The 15307-nt window shown below is 40.9% G+C and overlaps 1 protein-coding gene across 12 annotated transcripts in view; it reads right to left on the bottom strand.

The window, feature by feature from the left end:
• Positions 1 to 15307, bottom strand: part of glra3 (glycine receptor, alpha 3) — a 154400-nt gene that overhangs the window by 89924 nt on the left and 49169 nt on the right. For 3 of the 12 annotated variants that reach the window (XR_007941160.1, XM_051946334.1, XM_051946330.1), the window contains exons 6-9: positions 9236 to 9373; positions 7358 to 7572; positions 2854 to 3000; positions 928 to 1047 (exon numbers count right to left, since the gene is read on the bottom strand). The exons of 4 other annotated variants lie outside the window; for them this stretch is intronic. Coding sequence is in view for 7 of the 8 variants with exons in the window: in XM_051946334.1 (XP_051802294.1) it covers positions 928 to 1047; positions 2854 to 3000; positions 7358 to 7572; positions 9236 to 9373 (620 nt within the window). In the remaining variant the exon portion in view is untranslated. The remainder of the gene's footprint in view (positions 1 to 927; positions 1048 to 2853; positions 3001 to 7357; positions 7573 to 9235; positions 9374 to 15307) is intronic. 5 more of the 12 variants (XM_051946335.1, XM_051946340.1, XM_051946338.1 and 2 more) reach the window with 3 other exon arrangements.

Below are 15307 nucleotides of genomic sequence, written 5' to 3'. Positions count from 1 at the left end.
ATCAGCACAAATGATGCTACGAAGTCAAAGGATTCATCTGTAGACCTCTGAGACAGGACTGTATGAAGGCACAGGTCTGAGGAAGGGTTCAGAAACAGGAACATCACAAACATCCAGAGATGTTCAGTCGGGTTCAAGTCCGTCCTCTGGCTGGACTTAAACCTGACTGAACATCTCTGGAAAGACCTGAACATTTCAGGTCTTTCCAGAGATGTTCAGTCGGGTTCAAGTCCGGACTAAACCTGGACTTGAACCCGACTGAGCATCTCTGGAAAGACCTGAAACGTTCAGAACCTTCTGCAGCATTGAAGGTCCCAAAGAGCTCAGTGGTCTCCATCATTGGTAAATGGAAGAAGTCTGGAACCACCAAGACTCTTGTTAGAGCTGGCAAGATGAGCAATCAGCAGAGAAGCTTCTTGATCAGGAATGTGACCAAGAAGCCCTACAGTGAAGCATGGTGGTGGCAGCATCAAGCTGTGGGGATCTTCTATGAAAACCTGCTGCATAACGTTCTGGACATCAGACTGGGGTGAAGGTAACCCTTTCAACAGGACAACAACCCGAAGCACAAAGCCAAGATGACCAAGTGGTGGTTTTGGGAGAAGTCTCTGAATGTCTTTGAGTGGGACCAGCCAGAGCCCGGACTTGCATTGAACATCTCTGGAAAGACCTGAACATTTCAGACTGAATCTTCAAAATGTGTAAGAAGTGAAGCGGTATGAAAACCTTCTGGATGCTCTGTACATTTCTGATTTAATCCCAGTGTTCTTTGTGTTGCGTTTTTCTCATACATGAAACTATAATCTTTATGTTTTCCAGTCCTGTTCTCCACTACGAAGAACTGCAGCTCTGCACAACGTTGGGGTCATGCCGGGGAAACGTGCACAGACACATGCACACACACAGAGACGTGCACGGCGGCTTTACCCTGTGGTTGGTGTAGATGTTGGTCATGGATCCGTACATGGGGTATGGAGCTCTGAGGTCGCTGCTGACCCGACGGAGGGACTCGGCCAGCTCCTCCGGATCCACGGCACCTCCACAGTTCTAGCCAGCGGCATGCAGAACCAGTGACAGAACCAAAGCAGAAACAGACAGTGTCCAGAAACAGGGTTGGAACTCTCCGGCATTCAGTCAACATTCAGTCAACGCCGCAGCAGCATTTCAGGTTAAAACCTCCTCAGCGAATGGGGAAGATGGTTCTGGTTTATTTCTACCTGACGCGTTCTCATTAATGCGTCTGACGAGGAACTTCTCACAGAACTAAACAGAAGATCAGATGTAAAAAATTCGTTCCATCATGACAAAAACCTGTCTGAAATAACTCCAGATCACTTTATTATGAAAATAAGTGTCCAAAATGATTTTACATTTCATTATCATGTCTAACAAATGTCCAAAATGACTTCAGATCACTTTTTAATGAAAAAATATCGCAAATGAGTCCAGATTTCTTTATCATGACAAAGAAAAAATGCCTGAAACGACTCTTTGTCTTCTTTATCATGACATAAACCTGTCCAGAAGTATTTCAATTTCTTTATCATCACGTACAAAATGTCCCAAATGATTCCAAATTTCTTTGTCATAATCAAAAAAAATGCCCAAAATGACTTAAAATTTCTTTATCATGACAAAATTGTCTGATATTATTCCAGTTTCTTTATCATGTTAAAAAAATGTCCAGAATGATTGTAAATGTTTTCACCGTGACATAAACCTATCCTTATGATAAAGAAATGTCTGAAATGACTCCAGATTTCTTTATCATGAAAACAAAGAATGATCGATGTAAAAATCTTTTTTTTTTCCTCCAGAACGCTTCAGGTACTCTGATGAACTCTGATCAGTTGTTGTTGAATCTCTACATCAGAGGAGAAGTCTTCATGGAGACACAACTGACACATTAATGGAATAAACCAGAAACGTTCTTCAGATGTTCCTCCACATTCACACCTCGATGATAAAACCAAACCTCTAATAAACGTTTTATAGTCCTCAGAGGACCTGACACGTGGAGCTGTTCTATAACCTGTTCTTCATCATTATAAACCACGGTTCAGGATCTAAGACTGAAGCTCTGGAGGTTCCCCTGCTGATGGTGGACCTCAGAGGACATCTGATCTAAGCTCTGGAGGTTCCTCTGCTGAGTCGACTGAATGCTGAGTCGTGTCCAACCGGCAGCGTTCTGTCATGCAGGTGAGGAACCGTGAATCATGCCGCGTCATGCACCCACACAGGAAGTGACAACATGCAGTGGGACTTTTCATGACTCAGCAGCAGCAGCGAGTCGCCACACGGGGGCAGCATCGAGTCACGGAGAGAAACCAGCAGATCTGGACAGGTGTGTGTGTGTGTGTGTGTTGTGTGTTGTGTGTTGTGTATCTTGCTCTTGTGATGCCTCTTGACTCTCAGCAGCTCTTTGTGTTTTTTTGTTTTGATGTGTTGTTGTGTAGTTTGTGTTGTGGAGTTGTGTCATATTGTGTCATGTTATGTCATTTTGTGCAGTGCAGTGTCTTGTTGTGTTATGTCGTGTTGTCGTGTTGTATACCTTGCTCTTGTGTCTCCTGAATCTCAGCAGCTCTTTGTGTTGTTTTGGTTTGATGTGTTGTCATGTTGTGTTGTGTAGTTTGTGTTGTGTCGTATTGTCTTACGTCATATTGTGTTGTGTCATGTTTTGTGGTGTAGTGTCGTGTTGTTGAGTTGTGTCATATTGTGTCATGTTGTCATTTTGTGTAGTGTCGTGTCTTGTTGTGTTGTCATGTCGTGTTGTGTATCTTGCTCTTGTGATGCCTCTTGAGTCTCACCAGCATTGTGTTGTGTTGTGTTGTGCCTTATTGTGTCGTTGTGTACCTTGCTCTTGCTCTTGTGTCTCCTGAATCTCAGCAGCTCTTTGTGTTGTCGTGACACAAAGTTGACGGCGGCGTATTCCAGCAGCGCCGAGAAAACGAAGAGCAGACACACGGCCATCCAGATATCGATGGCCTTAACGTACGACACCTGAAATACACAATAATACACAATAATACATCCAGATATCGATGGCCTTAACGTACGACACCTGAAATACACAATAATACACAATAATACATCCAGATATCGATGGCCTTAACGTATGACACCTGAAATACACAATAATACACAATAAAACACAATAATACATCCAGATATCGATGGCCTTAACGTATGACACCTGTAGTACACAATAATACATCCAGATATCGATGGCCTTAACGTACGACACCTGAAATACACAATAATACACAATAAAACACAATAATACATCCAGATATCGATGGCCTTAACGTACGACACCTGAAATACACAATAATACACAATAAAACACAATAATACATCCAGATATCGATGGCCTTAACGTACGACACCTGTAGTACACAAAATGTACACAACAATACAATACACATCAATACACTAGAACCTGTTTTGCTGTTAGTAGAACTCCACTAAGGAACACAACGGACTAACAATAATAATAACAATAGTCATGAGACGATCAGTGTCCGTCCGTCTGTAACATCACTCTAAAACAGACGAACAGATTTTAATGAAATTTCCAGTGAAGCTCAGAAATGACACAAAGACCAAGTGATCAGATTCTGGCAGTGATGCAGCTCATAGTCTGGATCCATGGACTTGCTAAAGATTTCTCAGTCCTTCCAGGATTTTGCGGGCGTTTTTTTTATTGTTGCGGCAGAAAATGCCTGAATTCGCGGCAGCTTTTCTACAAAATAGCGATAAAAGTTGCTATTTAAAGTTGCTTATTTATTGTGATGAAATTGGGGGAGACAGTGACAGCTGCTAAAAAGCTGCATTTTTCCAGCTTGTAGAACATGTTTCAACGCTGTAATTGACAATATTTATTCTGAAATTAATTATTTTACGTTCCGACCCATTTCCACAAAACCTGGCACACCACGGTGGGACATTAGCAGCAGCAGATACTGGTTTAACAGGACGTGGTTGGTAGGTTTAAGGCACAAAATGATCATTTACTATTGAATGAATCATATTCGGACATATCTGTCAGTGGCTTTAAAAGTTAATTTGACATCCTGGCACACACGTGTTCACACACACACGCTCACACACGGCTTGTCACGTCAATTAACAAGAACAGCACTGAGAGAGCGCAGTCCTCCTTCTGCATGTTTAAGTACCGAATCGCGTGGCCTAAACATGTAGCCGGCGACAGGAATTGATGGGACTCAGAAACACCCCCACAAATTAATCAGTTGTTCTTTGTGTCATTTCCCATTCATCCACAGTGGTAGATTTGTTGTAGGATCACAATCATGTGATCGTCAGCGGGCCGCTGAGGTAGCGTTCACTTGTTGCCATGGTTACCGTGCTGCTATGAGACGCTGTGCCGCTTCCTCAATGGGAAATCCTTAGCAAATCCGTGGATCCAAACTTTAAGCCGCATCACTGCTGAAGTCTAATCATTTGGTCCTTGTGTCATTTCTGACCGACCCTGAAAACTTCATTTAAATCCCTGAGTCTGTTTCTGAGTGATGTTGGTAACAGAGGAAGGATTCACACACGCTGATCGTCACATAACTCTGCCGTGTTCTTTGGTGGAATAATTCATCTAATTTACCTTCATTCTTTCAGTGCTCTAATGGATCTGGATGCAACAGTTTCCATCATGGTGATTTATGTGGTCTGTTGTCTGATCATTTCAGCCGTTCTAATATGTTTCGTGTTTTTTTCTTTTTAAGTGTATCAATCGATGATTACTGCATGGGTGTAAAACAGTTTAGCTCCGCTTTGGTGAAGAACATCAGTGGATAAATTGTTTATCTTCAGCAGTAATTTTTGTTGGTAAATCAGAGACATTAGTATCTCACATGTCTGCATCTTCAAACCATAAACAAGGAAGTGAATTCGGTGACGTACGTGCATTAGGTTTGTGCTGGGAGCTGCTATGATTGGTGGAACTCACGGGAGGAGGGCCAAAATTACGGGAAAGTTGCGGTGATTGGACAAAATTGCAAGGCCGCGCAAAATTTGCGGAGATTGGTTGATTTCGCGTGAATTCGCGCGATCGCAACATCGCGAATTCCTGGAGGGACTGATTTCTGTATCATTCCCAGATAGCAGCACAGCGTCACTGTAACCATGACAACAAGTGAACACTACGTGATCACATGACTGAGACCCTACTACATATGTTAACCCTCCTGTTGTATTCATTTACGGGCACCAGAAAATATTGTTTCCTTTGGTGAAAAAAATCCAAAAATTCAGCAAAAAAATAAAAAAAATTCCCCAAATTTCTGAAAATTTGCAAAATATTAGAAATATTCCTTTAAAAAAATCCCCCATATTTGGTAGGAAAATTCTTGTAAATATTTTCAAAAAATGAATAAAAATCTTCCAAAAAAATCCTAAAAATATCTAAAGTGATTCCATATATAACATTAAACCTTCTGATATTTTCTTTAAGAAGATTCACATAAAAATCATCCAAAATCCAATGAATTTCACTGGATTTTGGTTGTTTTTTTTGTGAATATTCTGAAGGAAACATTTTTAACATTTATTTTTTTCCACAAATAATGTTCAAAAAATTCCCAAAAATGTTGAAAATGTGGACATCAGAAGCTTCACTGTGAAAATATATTATTCCACATTTTCAAACTTTAAAACGGATCAATCTGACCTGCAGGACGACACGAGGGTTAAAGAATGAACATAAACAACTCTTCATCTGTATAAAACCTTTCCCTCGTCGTCATGGAGACGTCTCTGACACGTGCAGCAGCGTGTCCAAGTGCAGAGCCGTGTTCCTCGGCAGGAACATGAGAAAGCTCTAACCTGCTGGAGGTCGGGTGTGAGAGCGTTAATGAGGTTACGTAAGCCGGCGTTCCTCCTCATGCATGGAAGATCGTCCTCACCGCTCACGCTCTAGTAGCTGCAACCGACCGGGAATCATGCAAAACATCCGGCTACGCTACGACGACAACGCTCTGTCAGCTGAGAGCAAACCAGATCTGCTCCACTCACCGACCTGCAGCACAACGGAGCTGCTGCAAATCTGAGGAAACGCTGGACATCTGGCAGCAAACGGCTCGGAAAAAAATGGGAAAAAACCTGAAAATATCTGTCAAATAACTAGATTTAAAACTAGAAATCTGGCAGCAAACAGGTCGGAAAAATATGGGGAAAAAAAATGAATATCTGCCTAATAATTAGATTTAAAACTGGAAATCTGGCAGCAAACAGGTTGGAAAACTACGGGAAAAAAACGAGAATATCTGTCAAATAACTGGATTTAAAACTGGAAATCTGGCAGCAAAAAATACAAAAAAAGACTGAAAAATGGTGGGAAAAAAAGGAGAATAATTACATTTAAAATTGGAAATCTGGCTGCAAACAAGTCAGAAAAACATGGAAAGAAGCACTGAAAAATACTGCAAATATCTGTAAAGTAATTTAGTTTAAAAAAAAAAGGAAATCTGTCGGCAAACGGATCGGAAAAATATGGAAAAAAAACTGCAAATATCTGTAAAATAATTTTGAGCTGATTTTCATACGGTCACATTCAGTAAATTCACGATAACACATCGTAAAAGAACACATTAATATTTATAAAAATGCTGATTTGTGACAGATAACAGATGGGCAGTTTTCCGGTTGTTGTTTTTTACAGCTGATGTAAAAAATTATACATATCTATATATACATATACACATGCATATATATGTGTATATATATTATATATATTTATATACACACACACACACACATACATGTATATATAGATATATAATTAAGAAAAAGTCACGTACTAACAAAAACACTTGAAAATTGTGATTTTTTTGCATAATTTAAGTTATTTAAATACACCAACTTTAACGATAATACATGAAATAACAAGTTAATATTTTTTAAAAATGCTGAATTGTGACATGGACAATACTTACCATGTTGGACAGTTCTTTGTTAGAACTGATATCAAAATTTTTGATTTGGGAGGTGAATATCACATTTTTTGGGGGTGATTTTACTGGTAAGTAATTGAACAAAACACAGGAAAAAACTGTAGAATATCAGTTAAAAAAATGCCATTTTTCAACCTTAATATACAGTTTTTTTTCTGTCTCATGAAGGCAAATATCGATATTGTAAAAGAACTAATTCCTACTAATAAATCTGTACTTTTGCTGTTTCTAAAAGTATGTTTTGTGGACGTTATTTACAGTCGCTGCAGTGCATGATGGGACATGTGGCTGGTTGGTGACCGTGGGTTGGACTCTCCTAAACCCGGTGCATTGTGAGAACCTCTGGGTGACCCTTCGGGGCGTAGCAGTGCTAGCTAAACGCTCAGACTGACCTTGGGCAGTGACGTCCTGGAGCCGGAGCTCTGCGTCGTCATGGTGAGCACCGTGGTGATGCCCAGAGCCACCCTGGCCGGGGCGGCGTCCATGTTGATCCAGAAGGAGACCCAGGACAGGATGACGATGAGCAGCGATGGGATGTACATCTGGATCAGGTAGTAGCCCATCTGGCGCTCCAGGTGGAAGCGCACCTCGATGCAGGTGAATTTACCTGGAGAACGACGCATCAAGGTCCAGTCAGAACACTCAGTTTATCAGCTAAAAGGTAACTCTTTATCTCTAAAATATCTGTGATTTATCAGCCAGGAACAGGGAAACAGTCACTGCATGTTCAAGGTTCCACGAGTCCTTGAGGGAAAATGAGGCAATCGAAGCAGCAAATCCAGAGTGTAGTTTCTAATGACGCCTAGAATTTTCTAAACACGAGAACCTCTGTCATAAAAAACAATCACGAGTTTGGTTCCTTCATGGATTTATTAAAGGTCTCAACTAAAGGTTTCAATTTTTAGTTTTTGTTCCATCTGACCACAGAACTTTCCTTTTCTTTGTCCATGTGATCACAGCAGACTTGAGTGGAACCGAGGAGTCATCAGCTGTAGTTGACTTTAATCACTCAGAAGTTTAGGTTCCACTAAGGAAATCTCATAAACACAACTTTCTACATGAAGCTGCTGTTGGAATGTTTATGATCCAGCAGATTCTGTAATATTGATCAGATTCATGTTCCAGCGGTTCCATCCTAATAAATCCAGAGTTCTCGGAGTCGCTGGAGACTCAGACTGACCTGGTACTCAAGGTCTTTGTTTGCTGTGGACTGTAGATATTTTTGTTTATGTACGTTCTGCCAGCAGGGTTCTGTTTTTGGGTAAACAGGAAGTAAATCTACTCTGGCAGCTCCACTGGAGGCCTGCTTGTGTTTGTTTTGCTTTGGTAGATGAGCAGCAGGAAGTGTCGCTGTGAGCACTTCCTGTTTGGACGACGACCTTCTGGTTGCTCTGAAGGTCTGGAGGAAGAACCAGACTGACAGAGAACCAAAGGGGACAACGCTGGTGTACAGAGAGAGGTCCACAGAGAACACACTGTGTGTGTGTGTGTGTGTGTGTGTGTGTGTGTGTGTGTGTGTGTGTGTGTGTGTGTGTGTGTGTGTGTGTGTGTGATCAGGTGGTGGCTATGATTGTGGGGACCTAATGTCCCCACAATTGTAGGAAAACCAAAAGAAATGTAATTTGTGGGGACCTCATTTTGGTCCCCACAAGTTTAAACAGTGTTTTCTTGGCCATGTTGTTGTGACTGAAAAAAGTAAAAATGCAAAAACGTTTCTTTAGGGTTAGACATTGTTTTGGTCTGGGTTAAGGTTTGATTAAGGTTAGGGTTAGGGTTAGGGGTTAGATATGAATGGGAGTCAATGGTAAGTCCCCACTGGGATATAAGAACCAGACATGTGTGTGTGTGTGTGTGTTTGTGTGTGTGTGTGTGTGTGTGTGTGTGTGTGTGTGTGTGTGTGTGTGTGTGTGTGTGTGTGTGTGTGTGTGTGTGTGTGTGTGTGTGTGTGTACTTGTTTCTGCTATACCGGTGGGGACTTTGACCTGACTATTTGCTATAAAGGTGGGGACTTGTCTCACGGTGGGGACCTAAAATGAGGTCCCCACGGGTGGCAACACCGTTTTCTTGGCCATATTGTTGTTAATAGAAAATGTAAAAGTGCAAAAACGTTTGTTTAGGGTTAGGCATTGATTTGGTGATGGTTAAGGTTAAGGTTAGGAGTTAGATATGAATGGGAGTCAATGGTAAGTCCCCACCGGTATAGAAAAACAAACGTGTGTGTGTGTGTGTGTGTGTGTGTGTGTGTGTGTGTGTGTGTGTGTGTGTGCTACCTGTGTTGTAGTGCTTGGTACAGTATCTGAGGTCCGACTCGTCTTTGAGGATGAACTGAGGCAGCGTCAGACCTTCGGCCACCTGGACCGGTCCGTTCTCCTGCCACTCAAAGATCAGGTCGTTCATGGTGTAACCGACTGGAAGAACCCAAGGAACACGCAAAGGAACACAGAAAGGACACAAAGAACACAGAAAGGACACAAACAACCATCAACAGCAACCTCCAGAAAACGTTCTCACAACACTTGATAACAGTAACAACAAGTTCTAATAACTTCAAGCAAAAGTTTGATTCATTTTGAACACATTTTTTACTAGTTTCTGATAAATTTTGGACAAATTATTTTTATTTTGGAATAATTTGAGTAATTTTGGACAAGCTTTTAGTCATTTTTGATGACTTTTGAACAAATTTGAGTCATTTTGGAGATATTTTTTCGTATTTTTTGAAAAATGTTTGGACAAATTTAATTAATTTCAACAAATATTTAGTTTTTTGACAAATTTTGGACATTTTTTGTAACTTTTGATGACTTTTGAACAAATTTGAGTAATTTGGGACAAATGTTTTGCCTGCTCTTATTTCTGGATGACTTTTGTTTCTAGAATGATGGTTTTTTTGTACTTTGAAAATATTTTTTTCCACTTTATGAACGTTGTATTTATTACAGACTTTTTATGATTTTAAATAACCTTGGACTCATTTTCACCACATTTAGAGTAATTTCTGTTTTCATTGAGAACATCTTTTGTTTGACATTTTGGAAAGATTGTCGTGTTTTTTTCGCTTCCACCAAAGTTTGATTAATTTTGGATAAAATCTGATTTTGGATAAAACTTTTGAGTTATTCTGGATCCATTTATGTCCTTTTGGTTGATTTTTGTCATGATAAAGATGTTTTTGTCTAAAAGGACGTAGATCTCTGATGCACTGAAAACTAAAAGGTGTTTTTTGGACATAAAGCTTCAGGCTCTGATATAAGTATGATCTATAAACTAATCTCTACATTAATGGAAACAGCAGATAAAATAAACGGTCCTTTAAGCACGTTGTGGTTTAATATTTCACATTTAATCTGCATAAATCAGCATTAGAAGGAAAATATCATCCAACAGGACAATATGTTATTTATTGACATCCAGTAAATGGACTTGGTTGTTTTCCAGAAGCTTTCAGCCTCTGAGAAGCTTTCAGAGCTCAGAACAGAAACACAATCGAGTTTATGTTTGAACACGGCGGCACACGAAGGAACCCAGGAAACTTTACCGCTGCAGAGAACCGACGTGGAACAGCTGGGCTTCATAAAGATCACACTAATACTTTAAATACTCGGTCAGAAATAAACAAACAGCCGCATAATTACCTAAACGTGCTCCATCCTCCACGTTTCTGTCATTTTCAACACATTTTTACGTCTTTTTGGACATATATTAGTCATTTCTATGAATCAGTTCACATGTTAGCTTCTATTTTGTATCATCTGTCTGATCATGCATGGATCCACCTGTGTGTTCTATGTTCTTTGTTCCCCCATCCTCGTCTCCCATCCTTCCCCCTTTCCACCCTTCCACTTCTCTACCTCTTCTCTACCTCTCTACCTCTTCCACCTCTCTACCTCTTCCACTTCTCTACCTCTTCCACCTCTCTACCTCTTCCACCTCTCTACCTCGTCCACCTCTCTACCTCGTCCACCTCTTCACCTCTTCCACCTCTCTACCTCTTCCACCTCTCTACCTCTTCCACCTCTCTACCTCTTCCACCTCTTCCACCTCTTCCACCTCTCTACCTCGTCCACCTCTTCCACCTCTTCACCTCTTCCACCTCTCTACCTCTTCCACCTCTCTACCTCGTCCACCTCTTCACCTCTTCCACCTCTCTACCTCTTCCACCTCTTCCACCTTTTCCACCTCTTCCACCTCTCTACCTCTTCCACCTCTCTACCTCTTCCACCTCTCTACCTCTTCCACCTCTTCCACCTCTTCCACCTCTCTACCTCGTCCACCTCTTCCACCTCTTCACCTCTTCCACCTCTCTACCTCTTCCACCTCTCTACCTCTTCCACCTCTTCCACTTCTCTACCTCTTCCACCTCTCTACCTCTTCCACCTCTCTACCTCGTCCACCTCTCTACCTCGTCCACCTCTTCCACCTCTTCCACCTCTTCCACCTTTTCCACCTCTTCCACCTCTCTACCTCTTCCACCTCTTCCACCTCTCTACCTCGTCCACCTCTTCCACCTCTTCCACCTCTTCCACCTTTTCCACCTCTTCCACCTCTCTACCTCTTCCACCTCTCTACCTCTTCCACCTCTTCCACCTCTCTACCTCGTCCACCTCTTCCACCTCTCTACCTCTTCCACCTCTCTACCTCTTCCACCTCTCTACCTCTTCCACCTCTTCCACCTCTCTACCTCGTCCACCTCTCTACCTCGTCCACCTCTTCCACCTCTTCCACCTCTCTACCTCTTCCACCTCTCTACCTCTTCCACCTCTCTACCTCTTCCACCTCTCTACCTCTTCCACCTCTTCCACCTCTTCCACCTTTTCCACCTCTTCCACCTCTCTACCTCTTCCACCTCTTCCACCTCTCTACCTCGTCCACCTCTTCCACCTCTTCCACCTCTTCCACCTTTTCCACCTCTTCCACCTCTCTACCTCTTCCACCTCTCTACCTCTTCCACCTCTTCCACCTCTCTACCTCGTCCACCTCTTCCACCTCTTCCACCTCTCTACCTCTTCCACCTCTCTACCTCTTCCACCTCTCTACCTCTTCCACCTCTCTACCTCTTCCACCTCTTCCACCTCTCTACCTCTTCCACCTCTTCCACCTCTTCCACCTCTCTTCCTCTTCCACCTCTCTACCTCGTCTACCTCTTCCACCTCTCTACCACCTCTCTACCTCGTCTACCTCTTCCACCTCTCTACCACCTCTCTACCTCGTCTACCTCTTCCACCTCTCTACCTCGTCTACCTCTTCCACCTCTCTACCACCTCTCTACCTCGTCTACCTCTTCCACCTCTCTACCTCTTCCACCTTTTCCACCTCTTCCACCTCTTCTACCTCCTTCCAGCAGCAGATGGTTCTCCCACATAAAGATCCAGGTTCTGTTCCAGGTTTCTTCCTGTTAAAGGTGTTTTTCTGCCACTGTCTCCGCAGGGCTGCTCTGGGGTTCAGGCTTATGGGTTCTGTAAAGTGTCTTCAAACAATTTGACTGTAATTGGCACTATAGAAATAAAACTGAATTGAATTTCAACACATTTGCAGTCATCTTGGACACATATTTAGTCTTTTGGGACGTATGTTTAGTTATTTTGGACAAGTTTACATCATTTTCAACTAATTCTGAGTCATGTACGACATATTATAGTCATTGTAGACACATTTTTTGTCAATTCCAACAAAATCTAAGTCATTCTGGAGACACTAGTTATCCTGTACAGGTTTTAAGTTATTTGAGACCATTTCTGTCTGTTTCAGCTTTCAGTCGAAATGTTCGGGACAGGTTTCAACTGATTTTGGACACATATTGAGTCTTTTTGGACATATTTTTATTAATTCTAGACATATTTTTAGTCTCTTTCACCATATTTTTAGTCATTTTTGGACAGCTGTGTGTAATTTTCAACTAAATATGAGTCAAAAATGAGACTACCTTCGTGTTTCCTGACTCATATGAACATGTATTTTCAGGGAGCTCTGACTGTTTTGTTTTTGCGCAGCAGAAAAATAAAAGAGACACGCAAACATCTGAGGTGAAAGCGGCTGGTGGTCGCTGGTACAAGCCTTCAGCCAAAACACCGAGTTCATCTTAAGGTCCAAAGTGAGAGAAAATAAATAAATAAAGGAATAAAAGCAGCGGAGACGAAGCCGTCGGCGTTTGAGGAGGCTTGAAGTCAGACCGCCTTAAATCACCTGCTCATACATGATAATATTTAAACCATCATGGATCTGCATCCAGGCGGTTTCTATTCTTTATTTCCTCTCACACATGCACCATGTCAAGACCGCAATCATCCCCTCTGCATGTGCGTGTCTTCATGCTTCCCGTGTTCTCTGACAGCACAAATAATCTCTCATGTATGTACTGAAATATAACAAGCACATCTAAGTATGGCAATGCCTCTGGCCAGGGAGAAGAATAAAACCACCAATGAAGACAAATAATCTGCCCAGAGGCGCCTGAGGCTGCCGATTGGACAAAAGGACGAATTAGTCATCATCATTATTAAACAGGACTCTGCTTTTATTAACCCTGTAAACCCCAGAACCTGAAAATATCTGATAAATTACAGCGTTTATCAGCCAGAAACGGCAAAGACAGAAAGAATCCTTTCATTGTCAGCTTTCCTTAAACTAATTGTTTGCTTAAATTAGACAACTCTGAGCTTAAAATCCAGACAGTCTGGAAGAAAAGCGAAACAAAGATTGAACATTAAATCAACCTGAAGCTCCACCAAAAAAAAAAAGAGAGAGTTTTTAGGTTGAACTGTAGGCAGTGTTTCAGGAAAAATCTAAACTACTGGATTAAAAAAAATAAATGCAGTAAAAGAAATAAAAAGTTAAAATGCTTCAATATTTGTCCAAAATTACAGAAACTTCTGTGAAATCAGTGTAACATGACTCAAAAACTGTCTGAAATGGCAGAAATCTGTGCAGAATTGTTGAAAAATTATTGTAAATGCCGCAAAACTTGTCTGAAATTAATATGAAAGAAAATTGAAGCTACTGGATGAATAAATAAAGTCAGCATGGCTCAGAAACAGAACAGAGGAGGAGGTTGTTGAAGATCCATTCATCATGGAGGAACATCTTTCTACTGACGGAATTATTCAGATTCAAAACACCTCACAATTAGTCCAAAATAAACTTTTTATCTTGTCAGACGTGTCATTGTTGACATGTGATATCTCTGTTTACCTCTGACCGTTTACCTCTGATTGTTTATTTCTGATTATTCACCTCTGATTGTTTATTTCAGATCGTTTACCTCTGATTGTTTACCTCTGATTGTTTACCTCTGATCGTTTATTTCAGATCGTTTACCTCTGATTGTTTATTTCAGATTGTTTACCTCTGATTGTTTACCTCTGATCGTTTACCTCTGATTGTTTATTTCTGATTGTTTACCTCTCATTGTTTACCTCTGATCGTTTACCTCTGATTGTTTATTTCAGATTGTTTACCTCTGATTGTTTACCTCTGATCGTTTATTTCTGATTGTTTACCTCTGATTATTCACCTCTGATTGTTTACCTCTGTTTATTTCAGATTGTTTACCTCTGATTGTTTACCTCTGATTGTTTACCTCTGATTGTTTACCTCTGATCGTTTACCTCTGATCGTTTATTTCTGATTGTTTACCTCTGATTATTCACCTCTGATTGTTTACCTCTGTTTATTTCAGATTGTTTACCTCTGATTGTTTACCTCTGATTGTTTACCTCTGATTGTTTACCTCTGATCGTTTACCTCTGATCGTTTATTTCTGATTGTTTACCTCTGATTATTCACCTCTGATTGTTTACCTCTGTTTATTTCAGATTGTTTACCTCCGATTGTTTACCTCCGATTGTTTACCTCCGATTGTTTATTTCAGATTGTTTACCTCTGATTGTTTACCTCTGATTGTTTATTTCAGATTGTTCACCTCTGATTGTTTACCTCTGATTGTTTACCTCCGATTGTTTATTTCAGATTGTTCACCTCTGATCGTTTACCTCTGATTGTTCACCTCTGATCGTTTATTTCAGATTGTTTACCTCTGATTGTTTACCTCTGATTGTTTATTTCAGATTGTTTACCTCTGATTGTTTACCTCTGATTGTTTACCTCTGATTGTTTACCTCTGATTGTTTATTTCAGATTGTTTACCTCTGATTGTTTATTTCAGATTGTTTACCTCTGATTGTTTACCTCTGATTGTTTACCTCTGATTGTTTACCTCTGATCGTTTATTTCTGATTGTTTACCTCTGATTATTCACCTCTGATTGTTTACCTCTGTTTATTTCAGATTGTTTACCTCTGATTGTTTACCTCTGACCGTTTACTTCAGAACGTTTACCTCTGATT

Source organism: Acanthochromis polyacanthus, chromosome 3 (genome assembly GCF_021347895.1).
Source record: "Acanthochromis polyacanthus isolate Apoly-LR-REF ecotype Palm Island chromosome 3, KAUST_Apoly_ChrSc, whole genome shotgun sequence".
NCBI lineage: Eukaryota > Metazoa > Chordata > Actinopteri > Pomacentridae > Acanthochromis > Acanthochromis polyacanthus.
Note: the sequence above shows the minus strand (reverse complement) of the source record. Positions and strands in the feature narration are given on the sequence as shown.